Source organism: Malus domestica, chromosome 08, assembly GCF_042453785.1.
Source record: "Malus domestica chromosome 08, GDT2T_hap1".
NCBI lineage: Eukaryota > Viridiplantae > Streptophyta > Magnoliopsida > Rosales > Rosaceae > Malus > Malus domestica.
This window is the reverse complement of record NC_091668.1, coordinates 13,377,872-13,395,390: the sequence shown is the minus strand read 5'-3', so window position 1 is coordinate 13,395,390 and position 17,519 is coordinate 13,377,872. Positions and strand designations below refer to the sequence as shown.

Here is a 17,519-nt window from a genome sequence, read left to right as displayed (position 1 = left end):
CAAAGATAAGCAATCATTTTATGTATAAATTATATATATATATAGATATATATATATAGATATATATATATATATATATATCTATATATATATCTATATCTATATATATATATATATATTAATGTAGAAGTTATAAAGAGTCGTAGAAAAGAGAAAACTTAGGAGAGTATGTGGGTGAGTTTAAATTGAAACTAAATTACCTTTATGCTCTTTGTTTTAGGAGTAATTATTAAAACTTTTCATTACAAATTTGAAAATTTTGATATTCATTTTTTTTGGTCGACAAAAAAAGTTCTTTTTATATGTTTCCATAATTTTATTGATCCACGTACAATAACGAGGCTCACCTCTATATCAACATGTGTGTCAGTTTTCAGTGTCCATATAAAATTATTATTTTTCTTTGAAAATGAAGCATTACCTCCCTAGTGATTCATGTCCAAAGGCGAGGGTAGGTAGAAATAAGAATGACAAATCCATAGACGAGAAAATCTTTAATAAAATCAGTTGTATACAGTTGGTGATAGGAAAGTCTATTTCCTCGTAGAATCGAAAGGCCACCAAAGAGGAAAATATCTTAATTCAATTAAATGTGTAATCAGTGTACAAAATTAAAGGGATTAACTACAAAACTTGTATATATTTAATACAATCATTATCTAACAGTCTTATATAATCATGTAAATATAAATATATATATATATATATATATATATATATATATATTTAATACAACAACTATCTGACCATCTAGATGATGATTGTATTAAATATATACAAGTATTGTAGCCAAATTCAAAATGAAGATGTGAGTCCTTCTAATAAAAGTGTCATGGTCACGATGCGAGATCTATACAATCAATGTGTCACAGTCGTTAAAATATGTGTGACGATCAACTATCAAGTAGCAAAGAAAGAGACTAGAATAACAGCTCATCCATCTAATCATCTTTTTCTTTGTGAGGCTCACTCTCTCCTCTTAGTGTAGATAATATCGTTTGTTAAAAAAAAAATGAAGATGTGAGTTTTCTCATCAAAGAAAAATGTGACTATCTTTATTCCACTAGCCCTAGCTATAATTAGGCTTGGCAATTATTGACATGACCCGATTACCCGACACGACACGACACGACACGAAATTAACAGGTGTTCGGGTTGACACAATAACGAATTGGGTCATTATTGGGTAACCTGATAAGCACATGTTAAGATAACGGGTTGGATCGGGCATACACGTGGGTAACACGATACACGATAAGCAAAATATTAATTTTATAATCCTAAAAAAATACTATAATAATTATATATATTAATTTAACAATTTTATACCCCTAAAAACTATAATTATACATATATATATTAAATTAAATATTAAAAATTGGTGACCATTGGATCGCCTTAAATATACATACCATTCAATTTCTTAAGTGTTATACGTACAAAATAAATAAATCTAAATCTACTTAATAAATATATATATATACACACACACACCATTGAACTTGATGGGATATGAATTCTATGAAACTAATTTCAACGATCCAACCATCAAACTTGTTTGTATATGCTTCGAGATCGCATCAGCAAAAAATCGAAAAAACAAACATTCAGAAATCAAGTATCAGTATAAAACTTTTCGACGGTTATCAACGAAAAATCACGATTTAACGGTTATTTTAACTCCGATTTTGATGATTTTTTACAACTACACTCTTTAACCCTATATGAATACAATGAATGAACTCAATCTTCAATTTAAAATATTTACACTAGTGCATACCAAAAAATATTATGTTATACTTAATGAAAATATGAATAAATTCTTAAGTGTTAGTGAATCTATTGTTTTGATGGGATACGCATTCTACGAAACTAGTTTCAATGATCCAACAGTCAAACATGTTTGTATATACTTCAAGATCGCATAAGCCAAAAATTGAAAAAAATAAACATTCAGAAATCAAGTAACGGGACAAAACTTTTCGACAGTTGTCAACGAAAAATCACAATTTAACGGTTATTTTAACTCAATTTTGATGATTTTTTTACAGCTACTCTCCTTGATCCTATATGAATACAATGAATGAATTCGATCTTCAATTTAAAATATGTACACTAATGGATACCACAAAATCTTATGTTACACTTAATGAAAGTATGAATAAACTCTTAAATGTTAGTGAATCTATCGTTTTGATGAGATACGCATTCACGAAACTAATTTTAATGATCTAACCGTCAAACTTGTTTGTATATGCTTCGAGATCATATACGCTACAAATCGCAAAAAACAAACATTCAGAGATCAAGTAACAAAACAAAACTTTTTGACGGTTATCAACAAAAAATCACGATTTAACGGTATTTTAACTCCGATTTTGATGATTTTTTTACAGCTACACTCATTGACCCTATATGAATACAATGTGTTTATACCATATTTAGGGCCTCGTATATTTGGGCCTTGGGCCTTGTATTTAGGCCTCACACTAAAGCCCATACTTTGTAAAGGAGGAGGAGCCCCTTATTCTATAAAAGGGGACTCCTACCCTCATTCTAGGAGAGCCAAAAGAGCCAAGCCTAAGAAGGCTAAGAGAAGCTATCATTACATTCAGGAGAGACCTCACACCACCGAGGCTCTCCTCTCCCTTCTCTTCTTTCTCTCTGGGGGACTTCCCCTCAAACACTTGTATCCATACAATTACAGAGAAACAGAATCAACTACAGTGTGGACGTAGCCCAAACATTGGGGTGAACCACGATAAAATCCTTGTGTTCTTTGTGTTCTGAGTGTTCTTGAGCGTTTGTGCAGATTCACGGTCGGATTTACGTTGTTCCAAGACCGCCCCGGTTTTGTGCATCAACATTTGGCGCCGTCTGTGGGAATCGATCAGGTGAATATGATGATACTGATTGTGAGGGGAGCAAAACAAGGAGAAAAGAATCCCTATCCGAATCAGCTGCACCTCCGATTTCTCCACCGAACCATTGCTTTGCACTCTTCGCTGTCTCCGTCTCTGCTCTCATCGCCAGTCATCTTCTCTCATTCTTTAAACCTGCAAAATTTCCAAATTTCAGCTTCCGCCTGCAAATCGCTAGGGTTTCCATTGATTTCGCTGCAGAAGGAGGTTTCTGGTTCCCCGATCGTCCCCTTCCTCTTTTTCTCCCTCCCGCGAGATTTTCAATTTTTCAGATCGGGCAGTGGCAGATCGCGTAATTTTTTCGAAATTTCGGCGAAAGTGTACGGATGAGCAAGGGAAGAGGAATCAAATCTTTCCTCTCTCTATCTTGTCCCTCTGTCTTGATCGGTGAGCGAGTGATCATCGCCTCTCTTCTCTGACTTCTACCTTCTTTCTTCGACACTACAGAGAGTTGACCTTCATCGGAGGAGAAGAGCTTTGCCAGTGCTCCCTCTTGTGCTTGCTTATGTTGCTCGTCAGATTTCTAGTCGCCGACTTCAAGTTTATTGCATACAGCACTTCCCAAGGCATAGTCCTCGACCAAATCAATGTCCATTTGGGTTTTGGATCCAATAGTTTGTTCAGCGATGGCAGGATTCCAGTTGGGACCAAATGCATCGGGCGGTCACTGAAGAGTCCCCACGGCGATGTCTCTCGACTCACCCAGTCACTCATTCTATCACCGAGTCACTCACTCACGGTGCGTTGGGAGATCTGCGAAATTTTGGTTTTCTGCGGAGTCGTGGTGGATAAAGATATTGAGAGAGAAAGAACGAGAAAGAGGAGCGACACGACGCCATAAATGACATGGAGAGAAACCTATAGGAGCTGCACCAGGTGTTCCTGGACATGGCAGTGCTGGTGCAAGCGCAAGGAGCAACAGATCTCGAACACGTGGACTGCAATCCGACCCAGATCGCCGAGTCGGGTTTCATGGGGGCTTCACAGAAGGTCCAATAACCGGGAACCACCCAAAGATGGGTCTCTCCAGGGGTGATTTTTCTCGGCTGGGATTTTGGCGTTTTCGAGGATCTCGGCGCCGAAGACGTCTTGATCTTTGACCTGAAACCCGAGGTTAGTCACGGATGAGCCAGCGGGATAAAGAAATGTTCCTTCCACTGTGGATTCTGGGAGTTCCGCATGGCACGTGTCCGGGCAACGTGCCCCTTCATTTTTCACCTCAACAAAGGCAAGCGCACCAGAAGATGCCCCATCATTTTGTCGGCACCAAACGTCTCCACTTTCCAGTGTGGGAGAATATTATGGAGCCTTGGGTGGATTCGTGGACCATGTAGCAAAAAAAAAAAAAAAGAAAAAAAAAGAAAGTGGAAAGCAAAAGCAAAGCAAAGTAAAAGAGCAAAGCAGAAAGCATGGCTACCCTTTCAACATGAGATTTGCGGTGGAAAAGAGCAAAGCAGAAAATATGGCTACCCACTGAGATAATTACAAAAGAAAAGTAGAAAAGAAAGAGAAAAACAAAAGTAAGGAATAAACATTCTACCAGAATGATGTAATTTATTATCTTTCGGAGACATATGTATAAACCCCATCCGAGGGTAATATGTATAAACCCCATCAGAGGGTAAAAAAAAAAAAAAAAAAAAAAAAAAGAAGAACAACGACAAGCCCAAAATAAATGGGTTGGACTGGAATGTTGTGGAGGGCGAAGGCCCATAAGCCCAAAATCGCTCCAACCAGGCGATCAAAAGTACGCCCAGTATTCCAAATTATACATGAGCATTACTCATGTCATTCATACATAAACATTCATGAGCATCACTCATGACAATCATACATAAACACTCATGACCATCATTCATGTCAACATTCATGAGCATCACTCATGTTAACATTCACGAGCATCACTCATGACAACATTCATGAGCATCACTCATGTCAATCAACATAAACATTCATGAGCATCACTCATGTCAATCAACTTCAAAAGCTTCATTTACAGAGCTCTAGCTTCAAAAGCTTCATTTATAAAAGCTCCAGCTTCGAAAGCTTCATTTACAGAGCTCTAGCTTCAAAGTTTCACCTGCAAAGCTTCACCTACAAAGCTTCAGTGCAGGGTATACAAATACCGCCTTTGAACAACCGCTACTTCGGCCCATACATGGATTCAAATTGAAGTCTCCAGCCAACAGACTCTATTGACTAAAGACTTGGGGGACTACATTATGTACCATATATTGGGCCTCAACTGGGCCTCATAAAAAATACTTGGGGGACTCTAGCCCATCACTTATGTATTGAGGAGTGAGCCCTTATTCTATAAAAGGGACTCCCTCACTTTCATTAAAAGATCACCCATGATTTATGTATTGAGAAGCGATCCCTTATTTTATAAAAGGGACTCCCTCACTATCATTAGAGAGCATCAACTCTAGCCCATCATCTATGTATTGAGGAGTGAGCCCTTATTCTATAAAAGGGACTCCCTCACCTTCAACGCCACAAGCCGAGCCAACCAAGGCAACATAAGCTACAAGCAGACCGGCCTCGCAACATGTGCTACTTCTAATTGAGCATCATTTCAGATTGGGCACCGCCTCATATCAAGCATTAGTTCTAGACGGTATCTAGTTACTTCGGTCCACACATGGACTGAATTTCAAGTCTCCAGCCAAAAGACTCTCTTGACTGAAGACTTGGGGGACTACTGTTTATACCATATTTAGGGCCTCCGTATTTAGACCTCGTATAAATACTCGGGGGACTCAAATGTAATTATGCAATAAGGGAAGGGGCAAATATGTAATAAGTGAAGAGTCCTTATTCTATAAAAGGACTCCTCATCCTCACAATTAGGGAGAGGCCAATCCTGAGAGGCCAATTCCTAGGCCTGAGATCCCCTCTCTCACCCTCAGAAACTCTCAGAAGCTCTCACCCTCTCCCTCTCTATTCCCTCAAATAAATACATAATCAGTGTGGACGTAGCCCAAACCTTGGGGTGAACCACGATAACTCTTGTGTCATTTACATTTCATGCAGATTCACGGTCGGATTTACGTTGTTCCAAGACCATCCGGTTTTGTGCATCAACACAATGAATAAACTCGATCTTCAATTTAAAATATTTACACTAGTGGATACCACAAAATCTTATGTTATACTTAATGAAAATATGAATAAACTCTCAAGTGTTAGTGAATCTATTGTTTTGATGGGATACGCATTTTACGAAACTAGTTTCAACGATCCAACCGTCAAACATTTTGTATATACTTCGAGATCGCATACGCCAAAAATTGAAAAAAATAAACATTCAGAGATCAAGTAACAGGACAAAACTTTTCGACGGTTATAAAAAAAAAATCACGATTTAACGGTTATTTTACCTCCGATTTTGATGATTTTTTACAGCTACACTCCTTGACCCTATATGAATACAATTAATAAATTTGATCTTCAATTTAAAATATTTACACTATGTTATACTTAATGAAAGTATAAATAAACTCAAAGTGTTAGTGAATCTATGGTTTTGATGGGATATGCATTCTACGAAACTAATTTCAACGATTCAACCGTCAAACTTGTTTGTATATGCGTCAAGATCGCATACGCCAAAAATCGCAAAAAACAAACATTCAAAGATCAAGTAACAAGACAAAACTTTTCAACGGTTATCAACACAAAATCACGATTTAATAGTTATTTTAACTCCGATTTTGATGATTTTTTTACAGCTATACTCCTTGACCCTATATGAATACAATGAATGAATTCAATCTTCAATTTAAAATATTTACACTAGTGAATACCATAAAATCTTATGTCATGATGATCGATGAAAATTGAGAATTTTGTAAAAGAATAACATGCAAGCTTTGAATTCTATTGGCAAAGTTTAAACTTTTGAGAAATGATTCACAACCTTGAAAACAAAAATTCCTTCATTTTGCATATCCTTGCACATTTAATATTTTGTAGTGTATGGATGTTTGTTTATTAGGCTTTTATTTTCGAGTGTAGATGTAATACTTAAACAAAAAAATGTGTTTTGATGTTTTGAAATAATATTTATGTGGTAATGTGTGGTATATGCAAATTTAAGGAATTTTTTTTTTCTTAACGGGTCATAACGGGTTGGGTCACTTTACCCGACCTGTTAAAGACCCGTTAAAATAACGGATGTGACACGACACGATCCGTTAAAATAACAAGTGTTACACGAAAACGCCAACAACACAATAGACACGACCCGTTTGCCAGGCCTAGCTATAATGCTAAATGCAAATCTTGGGATACGTTGAAATTTAACTAGATTATATATCCTTAAATTTCCTATTAATCACAATAATAAAGTTTATTAGTCAATACTAAAACAATGTGAACTTGGAACTAGATCTACTTAATGGGTCCAAATGTCTCATTCAACAAATTTGGTTGTTTTCTTAGATATGCGACAAGCATAGAAGTAGCCAGCAGCTTCAACTCTCAAACAAATGCCAAAACCAATTGACATGATAAACACAGCATTACCTTTTTCTCCTCGTTCCCAATTCCCACCGCAATAAAACAAGCACGCCTTTTCTTTTCCCAAATTAAACGACTATTCCAATGTCTTTTGGGCACGGGACGAACTGCATGCATGATTAAGTATCATTGTCACTTTGTCACACTCCCTCAGCAATTTGCATGGATTCGTCCCTACGTATCGTTCTAGTTCCAGTAGTATTGTGAGGGAAGAAAAAACTTATACATAGTAAAACATTATTAGATCAAGACGCCACAATGAGAGTTAATATATTCGATATAAGTCTTTCATCTCAATTACAACTATGCAAGTTTCGTTCTAGAGAGAATCAAAGTACCTAATAACTCTCTGCAATAGATAATACTTATCTTTCATGTTTAATTTGGAGATCAAGGTAGGAATTAGAGCAAGAAAACGAAGCTTGACTTTTAGAGTTCATGCATTGTTGCACACTTGTACGTGAAGTTGAAGTGCCATGCATGTAATAGTGTGATAACGACACTGCATTCTGCATATATGCCATCTAGATCTCTTTGCAATTCACACTTGTATTATCAATATTGACATGAATGAATTTAATATACACAAGCATATATTATCCAATGGAAGCCACCACTCATACGGATAATACCCCAAAATTTGAAAAACAATTGTTGTGGTTGATAGAGAATGACAACCAGATGATTTGATCTTGAGCTTGTTTCTGAAATAAATTTCGAATCAAATAGCTGCACTTTCTTTAGCTTACCTGGAAAATGACATGCTAACCTATGCACTTTTATTGGACAGATCGGACGGTGGCTGGTGGCAGCATTTAATGAAGTTGTCTCAAGATAAGATAATGATCGATCTAGATTATTTAACAAAAAAAAAAATTGATCGATCTAGATTCTAGACCACTTCTTTTCAAACAGAAAAATTTAAAATAATGCTAAAAAGATCAAAATTTTAAATCGAATTTTGTAAGTCAAATAATTTGAATTTTGTAAACTAAATGATCCTTTACTATAGTGGTGGAAATGAGTTGTCTTTTTTGCATTCTGGTATGAGTTCAAAATCCGTCGGCTCCTTAATCTAACATCTAACAACTATAAAAAAAATGGATGTGATAATTAGATTATTACTTAAATGTTGATGATTAGATTTTATTTATATGTTGATTAATATGCTTTTGCAATTTTGGTTTAAAAATTTAATCTCCTTAGCATTATTCAAATTTAAAGCTTTAATAAAAGGGAAAAAAAATATTTTTTTTCATAAACAGTTAAATATTAAAGTAAAAAAGAATCTGTAACATATCACATCGTTTAGGGGAGTAGATCCTGCAAGCCTTATATGTATATTCCCATCTCTACCTAGCACGAGCTCTTTTGGGAGCTTACTGATTTCTGGTTCCATCAGAACTCCGAAATTAAGCGAGTTCGATAATGATTGAACCCTTTCAAGGTGCATAATTACTATTCTTTTATCTGAAAAAATATATTATTCTTTTCTACCACCACAGTAAACTACAGTCCGCCAATAAGGAAAGTATTTGACATTTTACTCAGCGTGCTCAATGATTAGGGTTTCGGATTTAGTTTATTGGGCTTAATTGTTTGATTATTTGCAGTGTTCGTTTTAGCTTCATTCAGCGAAATATGTTTTTTTTTTGCAAAAGATTGATGACCCAAATTAATAGTTTTAAACTTCAACGATTTGTTTTTGGCAAAGATAACCCTTGAATAAAGACTTAAAGTAAAAGCAATTTCGCTTGTTGAAATACATTACGTGATAAATTATGTCTTGTACCATTAACTTTTGCTATGCGATTATTTGCAGGAACCCTTTTGGCTGGCATGGCTAATGAACCGTCCTTCAAACTACAAGTTGACTTTATATTGAAGCGACTTATAAGAAAATTGTAAACCGAAATATTACATGGGTACGTTAAAGCCAAGTATTTTCCTATTTGCATGCCACTCTCGGGTAATATCAGGAGCAGTCATGCATATATCCAGCAACCGAAGAAAGAGACATGAAATGTACCGTCCATCCTGAATTTAATTCGCCAAAAGCAACTTTACATATGAAGTGAATCTTCAATATTGAATAGCATCTCTTAGATGGTTGTTTTCAACTAATAATTATAAGCTTTCAGATGTGACACAACACAACCCAACCTATTGTTCAATGATACGAAAAAATAATTGGGTTTGACCTAGCCTGCCCAATTTTCTTCAAAACTTCACTGGCCGCCAGATGAGGTTTGCGTTAAGAACTTAAGATTAGGGCTGGGCATTTAAAAAAAAAAGAAACCGAATGAACCGTCCGAACCATATCGACGGCTTATATTGGTTTGGTTTGGTTTTTTTATTTTTGTTTTTTAATTTTCAATGGTTAAACCGAACTGCACTGACCTTAATCGGTTTGACAATCGGTTCTCAAAATTCTTGGGATGAGATTAACTGAACTGACCTGCATATATTTAATTTAAGTTTGTAATCATAATTAATACGTGTAGTAATATAAATGGTTAGTTATTTATGAGTTACCGTGTTTTTACCACATGAAATAAAAAATCTAATTAGTTTAAGAGTCCCTTTGGAGAAGGACAAGGGGACCATTTGGAGAAGGCAGCTGCTGTTGCTTTGGTGCTCTCCATGGGCTGCTTCATTTGTGCTTTCCTTTGAGCAATCACTCAAATTGGTGCTACGTTCTGTAGCTTTTGGATGAGAAATTTGTTATGTATTTTCGTCTTCGTACAAACCTAGAACTGATCCAAACCAACCTACCAATGTTAGTTAACCGACCTAATTGGTCTTAGACCTAGCTTGGTCGATTTCGGTTTGCAATTTTGACCCAATTGACTAAATTTGTTTGATTTCGATTTTGGCCCAAAACCGACCAAACCGACTCACGTCCACCCCTACTTAAGATATACGGGTTCATCTGTTTGGGTTCTTAATACTTTATATGGGAGAGAGAGAGGTGTCCTGGTGAAAATCATAACCCTATACGGTGTGGGAGATGCATGATTTAAAGCATGAGCCTCATGGTATCACATGGAATGCTCAATAATAAAGAGGTAGAGCTTCACCCATCGAGAAAATACAAATCAGGCAACGTGTACGTATACGTAAGATGGTTTATTGTTATCAGTTGATGCGACAATTTCTTATTTATCATAAATAATAAGATTTGAATGAGTTCAGATATGCATGAACAAATGAACCTGCTACCACGTCAGTTTGGATAACAAATTGCACATACAATTTGCACCAATTCACCACAACCATCACATCACCAATGCTAGCATATGCAAACAATTCCACTGAACTTTTTCATGGATTCATGAATTGTGAAAACAAGTACCGAAATTAGGTAACATGTTTTAATAGAAACATGAAAGGGCGTGGGCACACATGGAAATGTTCATGGAGAGGCATGCATGTAAGATTGCATGGAAAATGAATGGACGTAAATCACCTTTGTTGAAAGGGGATGACAATTTTGATTGACTATGAAAGTGAAGACCAAACCATGGATCACATCTGTACGTGGGCAGACACCGTCTCTTCTGATAGGTACTTGGTGGAAAGAAACATTTAGCTAAATGTTTACCCATCTAGGTTTTCCAGTATAGAGCTACCAATAATTACAATACATTACGATGAAGGTCTTTTCCTTTCTTTGTTGTTTATCCCCATTTAGATTTTGGATCTTGAACTTCACTTTTTCCGTCCTTTTCTCGGGTTCGACTTCATACCTCATAACATAATATAATTTTTAATGTCGGTAGATTGAAGTTCCTTAATCAGGTCTTCCAATCCAGACTGTCAACTAAATAATTCTAATGTGAAAAAAGTGTCTTCTCAAAAGAATTATTTTATCCCTATTTGAAAGAAAAAGTTGAATTCTTGCACAAGACCAAATCATTTCCATTTTTGCTCATCGTACATAATTCTAGTGTAGCTTAAAGATGGTTTAAAGTTGAATTCAGAGCTAGAAATTTTTTACTGGGTGGGGATGGTTTAAAGATTTAAATCTTTATAACCAAAGAAACTTGATATTGTATTTTTCACAGTATTACCTAGCTTAAGAAAATTTTCACAAGGTGAGCCAAGAATTTTCGTTATCACACAAATACGTGTTAAGATTCTAACAAATCCAAGCAAAGAGAAAAAGAATGTAAGAAAAAAAGATGGTTTGTAAATTGTATTATGTAATTTTATATAATAAAGTGAGAGAATTCGGATTAGTAACTATATATATAGCGGGCTACATTCGAAAATCAATAGAAATTACATGTAAAATTTCAATTTTCACTGAAAGCTACCTGGGCTATAGCCTAAGGTAGCCCTTAACGTGGCTCCGCCAGTGGTCCTAAACCTTTTGGAACGTAACTTTCATAGACAATTTCCAGTCCTAAAGTCATAATGTTGGAACTAAAACCCTGGATTCTAATCTGATTCACTTAAAAAAATCACCACCACGCCTTCTATACCGTGCGAAGAGGAGGATTACTACTTTAGCCAACTTGACTTAACCAAATTTTCAGTTATATGCATCAATTAATTATCGATATAACAATATCATGACACAAAATGTCCTTCCATTTTATTTTTATTTTTATAAAATATAGAAATTATCCCAGCACAAATTAATTGTGGACTAATCCCTCTCTCCATGTAGGCCTGGTTCCGCATGAGACGTACATTTGTCTCGGAAGTCAAATGTACGCCAAAGCAAAAGTAGAATTGGAGGTTCGACGCTGAATTAGGTGTTCCGAACCTTTGCTCACTTTCAACTCGACGCTGAATTGGAGGAAAAAAAATTGTCAATTGAAAGGTCGTGATTGCTATCTAAACCATTTTGTTTCACCAAGCCCAAATAAATTGTAGGTACACTTAGGCCCACGGTCGAGGAGTTTCCATGGCTCACACACAGAAACCATCTTCAACTACACATTTTACAAACCTAAACACCCAGGGCGAAAATATAATAACAAAACTATCACTCTTGGCAATTTAAAATTGATGTAATTTCACAGTTTCGAACTATAAAATTGTAAGCAATCAACATCCACATCCACATTTCGGAACCGCTCCTAGCACAAAGCAACTTACATGACACAAGTAGTAGTGCACAACCAACATGACCCCGTGCCATGTAAGTTGTCCTGCCACTGCATTTCATAGCCAACAATAACCATGCTACAGCCTACAGAAATAACAAAGGGCAACAAAAGCTAGGCAACCATTCTTGGTGGCCACAGAGTGGCAAACATAGGTACTGAGAGAAACAGCAAAACTCAAATCCATTTTGATCCAATCATATTTTACTCAATACGAGTAGAAGGCAAAAAACGAGCATTATAGAAAGAATTCATGAACCGTTGTAGAGAAAGCAGCTTATTGCAATCAAACGTATTAAAGTTGAAAGTTGGATCACACATTATTATTGGAAAACAGACTCCCAGAATATGACAACCATGAAGTAAGTCTCAATTTCGATCCTCAAATGGCCAACAATTTGGAAAAGCTTCTAGGACAGAACACAATCTTCCCTCAGGTATCGAAACATCTATCATAAACAATGCTAACATTTCATCCCAAGACTCGTTCCAACAGAGAAATAGCTACAAGAGGCAATAGCATGCTTATGGAATGGTGCGCTGATAGAGTGGCAAAGCTCCCAAAGCCTCACGCTCTTCTCTCTCCCTCTTCACCTGCAAACATATGCATAATTAAGCAGTTTGTGACAAATTACGTACCTAACATATTAAACAGTAGAACATCCATCAATTTCAAATCAATCTCTATATTGGTTATTCAACGTCTTCTCTCAAGGGCATGCCAGAGAACAGAAACCATAACAAAAAGGGAAACTGACCTGTGATACACAAAGTACTCTTCCCCATCAACTTGTTTCAAAAAATAAAGAGTCACCGGAAATCTTATGTTTTAGTTAGACAATCAAACACAGTTGGTATATAGGACTTAGGAGCTTCATGGATGACAATACAAACACAAGCTGAAGCACCCAAGAAATAATTGTAGTGAAGGAGAAAATGAACGGTACTTACCAGAGCCAGCATTTCCTGAAGGTAGCTCCTGAATGGTGTTTGCTGTGCCTGCAAAATAGACAATGCCATTTTAACAGTAGACAAAAATACGGTGAACACGAACATTACAATATGCATCGGAAAACACATTCAAACACAAGATTCTATACACACTACTACAATATCCATACGAATTCGCAAAAAATGATAGAATCGTTAACATAACCGTTCAAAATACACAATCTTTGTTTCCAATTAACATTATATCATTCATGATTCTGTTTTGCGTCGTATTAAATCATTATCGATCATAAAAATGCAAAATTGGAATCAAATTTCTCATAAGACAATCCGGTACCAATCAAATTAGGGATTCGATTCTTGAAACGAAATTAATAAGTGAAATGAAAAGAGGTAAAAGCATAAGGCACCTGAAGATGCTCGGGGAGGTATTCGTGCTTCATGGAGAGGTCCATGGCGCGCTTCAGGCGCTGGTTACGAGCGTCCACAATCTCCCTCGGCAGACGACTCAGAGCCTCCTTTATGTCCAAATCGTAGTAGGGATCGTACAGATCGTCGTATCGAAGCCCTAAATTTTCATTACCAATTTAGCATAGTTCAAATCTAATCCAATCAAATCGGTCTATACATACACAGATACATATACATATAGAGAGAGAGAGAGAAAGAAGATAGGGTTTGTGAAAGAGGAGGTGTACCGTAATGGCGGAGGCGTTGGGAGACGGCCTTCATGTGCTGGCGGGCGAACCAGTTCTTCCTTGGATCCACCAAAGATTTCAGCAACGACGCCATTTTTGCCTTCTCTCTCTCTTGCTCTCTATCTCTTTCTCTCTCTAGGCTGAGTTTCTGGACGAATAGTCGAGTTTCTGAGGGCTGCGATGTTGTGGTGGCTATGGCTATGATGACTCCAGAGTTGACACGTCGTTTTGGATCGGGTCCTAAATCGGGTCGTTTTATGGGCCACCAAATAATCCTATTGTGTAATGCAAGGATATTGGGTCTCAAGAATGGTGTATGTATACATCACAACTAAATGGTGTAGCGAGACGGAAGAATAGAATTTTCACCAGGTAAATTCTAGGGCTGGGCATGGGTTGGGCCCAATTTTGGAGGAATCGGACCGTACCCGTTTTAAATAGTATTGGGTAAAAGGATTTTGAGTTTGGGAATCGAACCTAACCCGGCCCGTTTGAAACGAGGCGGTTTGGGACGGGTTCAATTACTTTTTTTTTTGATACAGAGCTCCAGAACATTCCACGGTTCCAGATTGCTCCCTTTACTCACACCAGCAGCTGAACGGTGGTGGTCCCCGTCTTTCTTGCTCATCTCCCCCAATCCTAAATCAAGGTCTTTGTCTTTTGACTTTGATTGATGATGATGGCGCGAGGCGAGGAGATAATCTGGGTAAAGTTTTCTCAGTGCCATCAGATAACACTCTGGCCAAAACTGGTATCTCATACTGGTAAGCTCTTTCCCACTCTGGATTGCTCATAATATACCTAACCTGAAAATCGATGTTGTGGAGGGAATCAGGGCCGGAAAGTAAGAAAGCGGCCTCAAGTTTTTCTTTAAGGCCATCGCACAAACAGCATTCGGGCTTGGAGTAGAGAATGAGTGCTCGTGAAGGCTTTGAAAAAGAATATGGAACGGCAAAAAAGGTGAAGACCCACCTCACCAGATGAACACCAACTAGAACCTGAAAGACTTGTGGATTGGTTCATGAAGGAAGGCGCGGAAGGCACAAAATGTGCAGATCGGCATCGAGATTTTGTGATTGCGAGATCAATTGCGACGCCGCTCGTGAACCTGAATTGCAGACGATGCAAACGTTGGACCTGATTTGCAGACGGTGTAGTCGTTGGAGTTTCAGGCATTGAAGTTTCAGATGATGTAGATTAACGTCGAGCTTATGATGAATGGAAATCAGGGAGGCACCTTTGTAGTTGAACATGATGAGGAGTGAGGGAGAGAGTGTGGTGTCTGGTGGTGTGATTTTGTTGGATAGGTCATAAGGTAAAACTAACAATTCAGATTGGATGTAGGTTACTCTTCAATCTCGTCAATCCATTACAATTACAAACGGGCCAGTCCAGGTACCCTTTTTTCTATACATTTGGACTCGCCCTGCCCCTAAAATTTCAAAGCCCCACCCCACCCCGTTTCTCTTTTTAAAAATTAGGAACCAGCCCGTACCCGCCCCAAACCTTGATTACATGCCCTGACCCGCGGTTCCTATACCTGTTTGCCTACCCCTAGTAAATTCCATGTTAAATAGTTCAGAGCTTCCACACAACATGTGGAGTAAAGCTTTATTTACTGCAAACAAAATATTGAATAAGGTTCTGCATACGTAACAAGTCTCTTTAGGAAATCTGGAAAGGAAGAATTTCCCACGTATTGCTATTGAAGCTATTTACAGTTTTGACATATACCAAATGGATATGAAAGCTATTTTTTTTTAAACAGAGCATAGAACAACCTGAGAGTTTTGTGGTAACAAAAAAAAGTGTATAGGCTTGTGAGATCATTATATGGACTCAAACACGCACCAAAGTAATGAAATAAAATTTTGATGATACTAAAATGCATGGCTTTAAGATCAATGAGTGAGACAAATGTCTTCATATTATGAGTAATGAGAACTCTTATGTTATTGTATACTTATATGTTGCTGATATGCTCGTAATACGAACTAGTAAAGGATGTAATTAAATCTACAAAGAAAATGTGTAATTCAAGTTTTGACATAAAAGATCTTGGTCAAGCAATGTCATTGTTTGAATTCAAATAAAGAGAAACAATGATGGATACATACTTACATAATCCCATTATGTAGAAAATGTGTTAAGAATGTAACATCCCACATCGTTCAGGGGAGTGGATCCTGTAAGCCTTATATGTATATTCCCATCTCTACCTAGCACGAGGCCTTTTGGGAGCTCACTAGCTTCGGGTTCAATCGGAACTTCGAAGTTAAGCAAGTTCGCGCGAGAGAAATCCCATGATGGGTGACCCACTGGAAAGTTCTCGTGTGAGTTCCCAGAAACAAAACTGTGAGGGCGTGGTTGGGGCCCAAAGTGGACAATATCATGCTACGACGGAGTAGCCCCTGAGATGTGGTGGGCGCTCGGGCCAGGATGTGACAATTTGGTATCAGAGCCAATCCCTGGCCGGATGTGTGCCAACAAAGACGTCGGGCCCCTAAGGGGGGTGGATTGTAACATCCTACATCACCCAGGGGAGTGGATCATGTAAGCCTTATATGTATATTCCCATCTCTACCTAGCATGAGGCCTTTTGGGAGCTCACTGCTTCGGGTTCCATTGTTAGGGAATATTCCGTCAGTGTGCCAGGCACGTGGGAACTTAGAAATTTTTTCTAAAAATATGGGGATGTTCGTGGGGTTGAGTAGGCCACGATGGTATATTCATATATCCCAATTGAGCAACGTATGAGAAGTTATTTCTTAGTATTGATTATGTGCTTAAAATAATGTTAAAATAATTGTTTCACATATAGGTGAGACGTTTCTTGAGGGCGCTCAGTCAGGCGAGGCTCGAGGGTTACGATCTTGCCACATACTAGTGAGTAGGGGTGGAAAAAATTCCCAAAATTCCCAAACCAAACCAAAAAAATATCGATCCCAAACCAAAAATGTCCCAAACTGATGTTCCCAAAATTTTGGTATTCCCATACCGAAAAAATACCGAAAGTTCGGTATGGGAATCGGGATTGCCTTTCCAATATTTCGGTATTCCCATACCGAACCGAAAATTTAATTATTTTATATATATATATATTATTTTTTTAATTATAATTAGAATTAATTTGAACCGTTTGATTTTTCAAAATAATCTATGCCGTCCATCTATTCCTTGTTAGGCTTTCAGGTTTCACTTTCAGCTTTGTTTGTTTGTCCCCGTCAAGGCTTCCAGGTTTCATTTCTCAGTCTCTCTCTCAGTCTCAGGCTCTCAGCTCAGTCTCACTCAAATCCAACTCCGGCCAG

The 17,519-nt window shown here is 37.4% G+C and overlaps 1 protein-coding gene across 1 annotated transcript; it reads right to left on the bottom strand.

The window, feature by feature from the left end:
- Positions 1–12,823: 12,823 nt before the first annotated feature.
- LOC103454314 (cytochrome b-c1 complex subunit 7-2, mitochondrial) lies at positions 12,824–14,608 on the bottom strand. The gene is made up of 4 exons (XM_008393915.4): positions 14,212–14,608; positions 13,924–14,081; positions 13,514–13,561; positions 12,824–13,156 (listed from the first exon to the last, which is right to left on the bottom strand). The coding sequence occupies exons 1-4, from the start codon at positions 14,303–14,305 to the stop codon at positions 13,088–13,090; spliced, it is 369 nt and encodes a 122-aa protein (XP_008392137.3). The 5' UTR covers positions 14,306–14,608; the 3' UTR covers positions 12,824–13,087.
- Positions 14,609–17,519: the final 2,911 nt, after the last annotated feature.

What these genes read in the sequence shown, in the direction of transcription:
- LOC103454314 (XM_008393915.4), bottom strand. Translation starts at nt 14,305, where the DNA reads ATGGCGTCGTTGCTGAAATCTTTGGTGGATCCAAGGAAGAACTGGTTC. An exon ending in CCAACGCCTCCGCCATTACG is followed by an intron (nt 14,082 to 14,211) that starts GTACACCTCCTC and finishes ATGAAAATTTAG; the next exon opens with GGCTTCGATACGACGATCTG. An exon ending in TTCAGGAAATGCTGGCTCTG is followed by an intron (nt 13,157 to 13,513) that starts GTAAGTACCGTT and finishes ATATGTTTGCAG; the next exon opens with GTGAAGAGGGAGAGAGAAGA.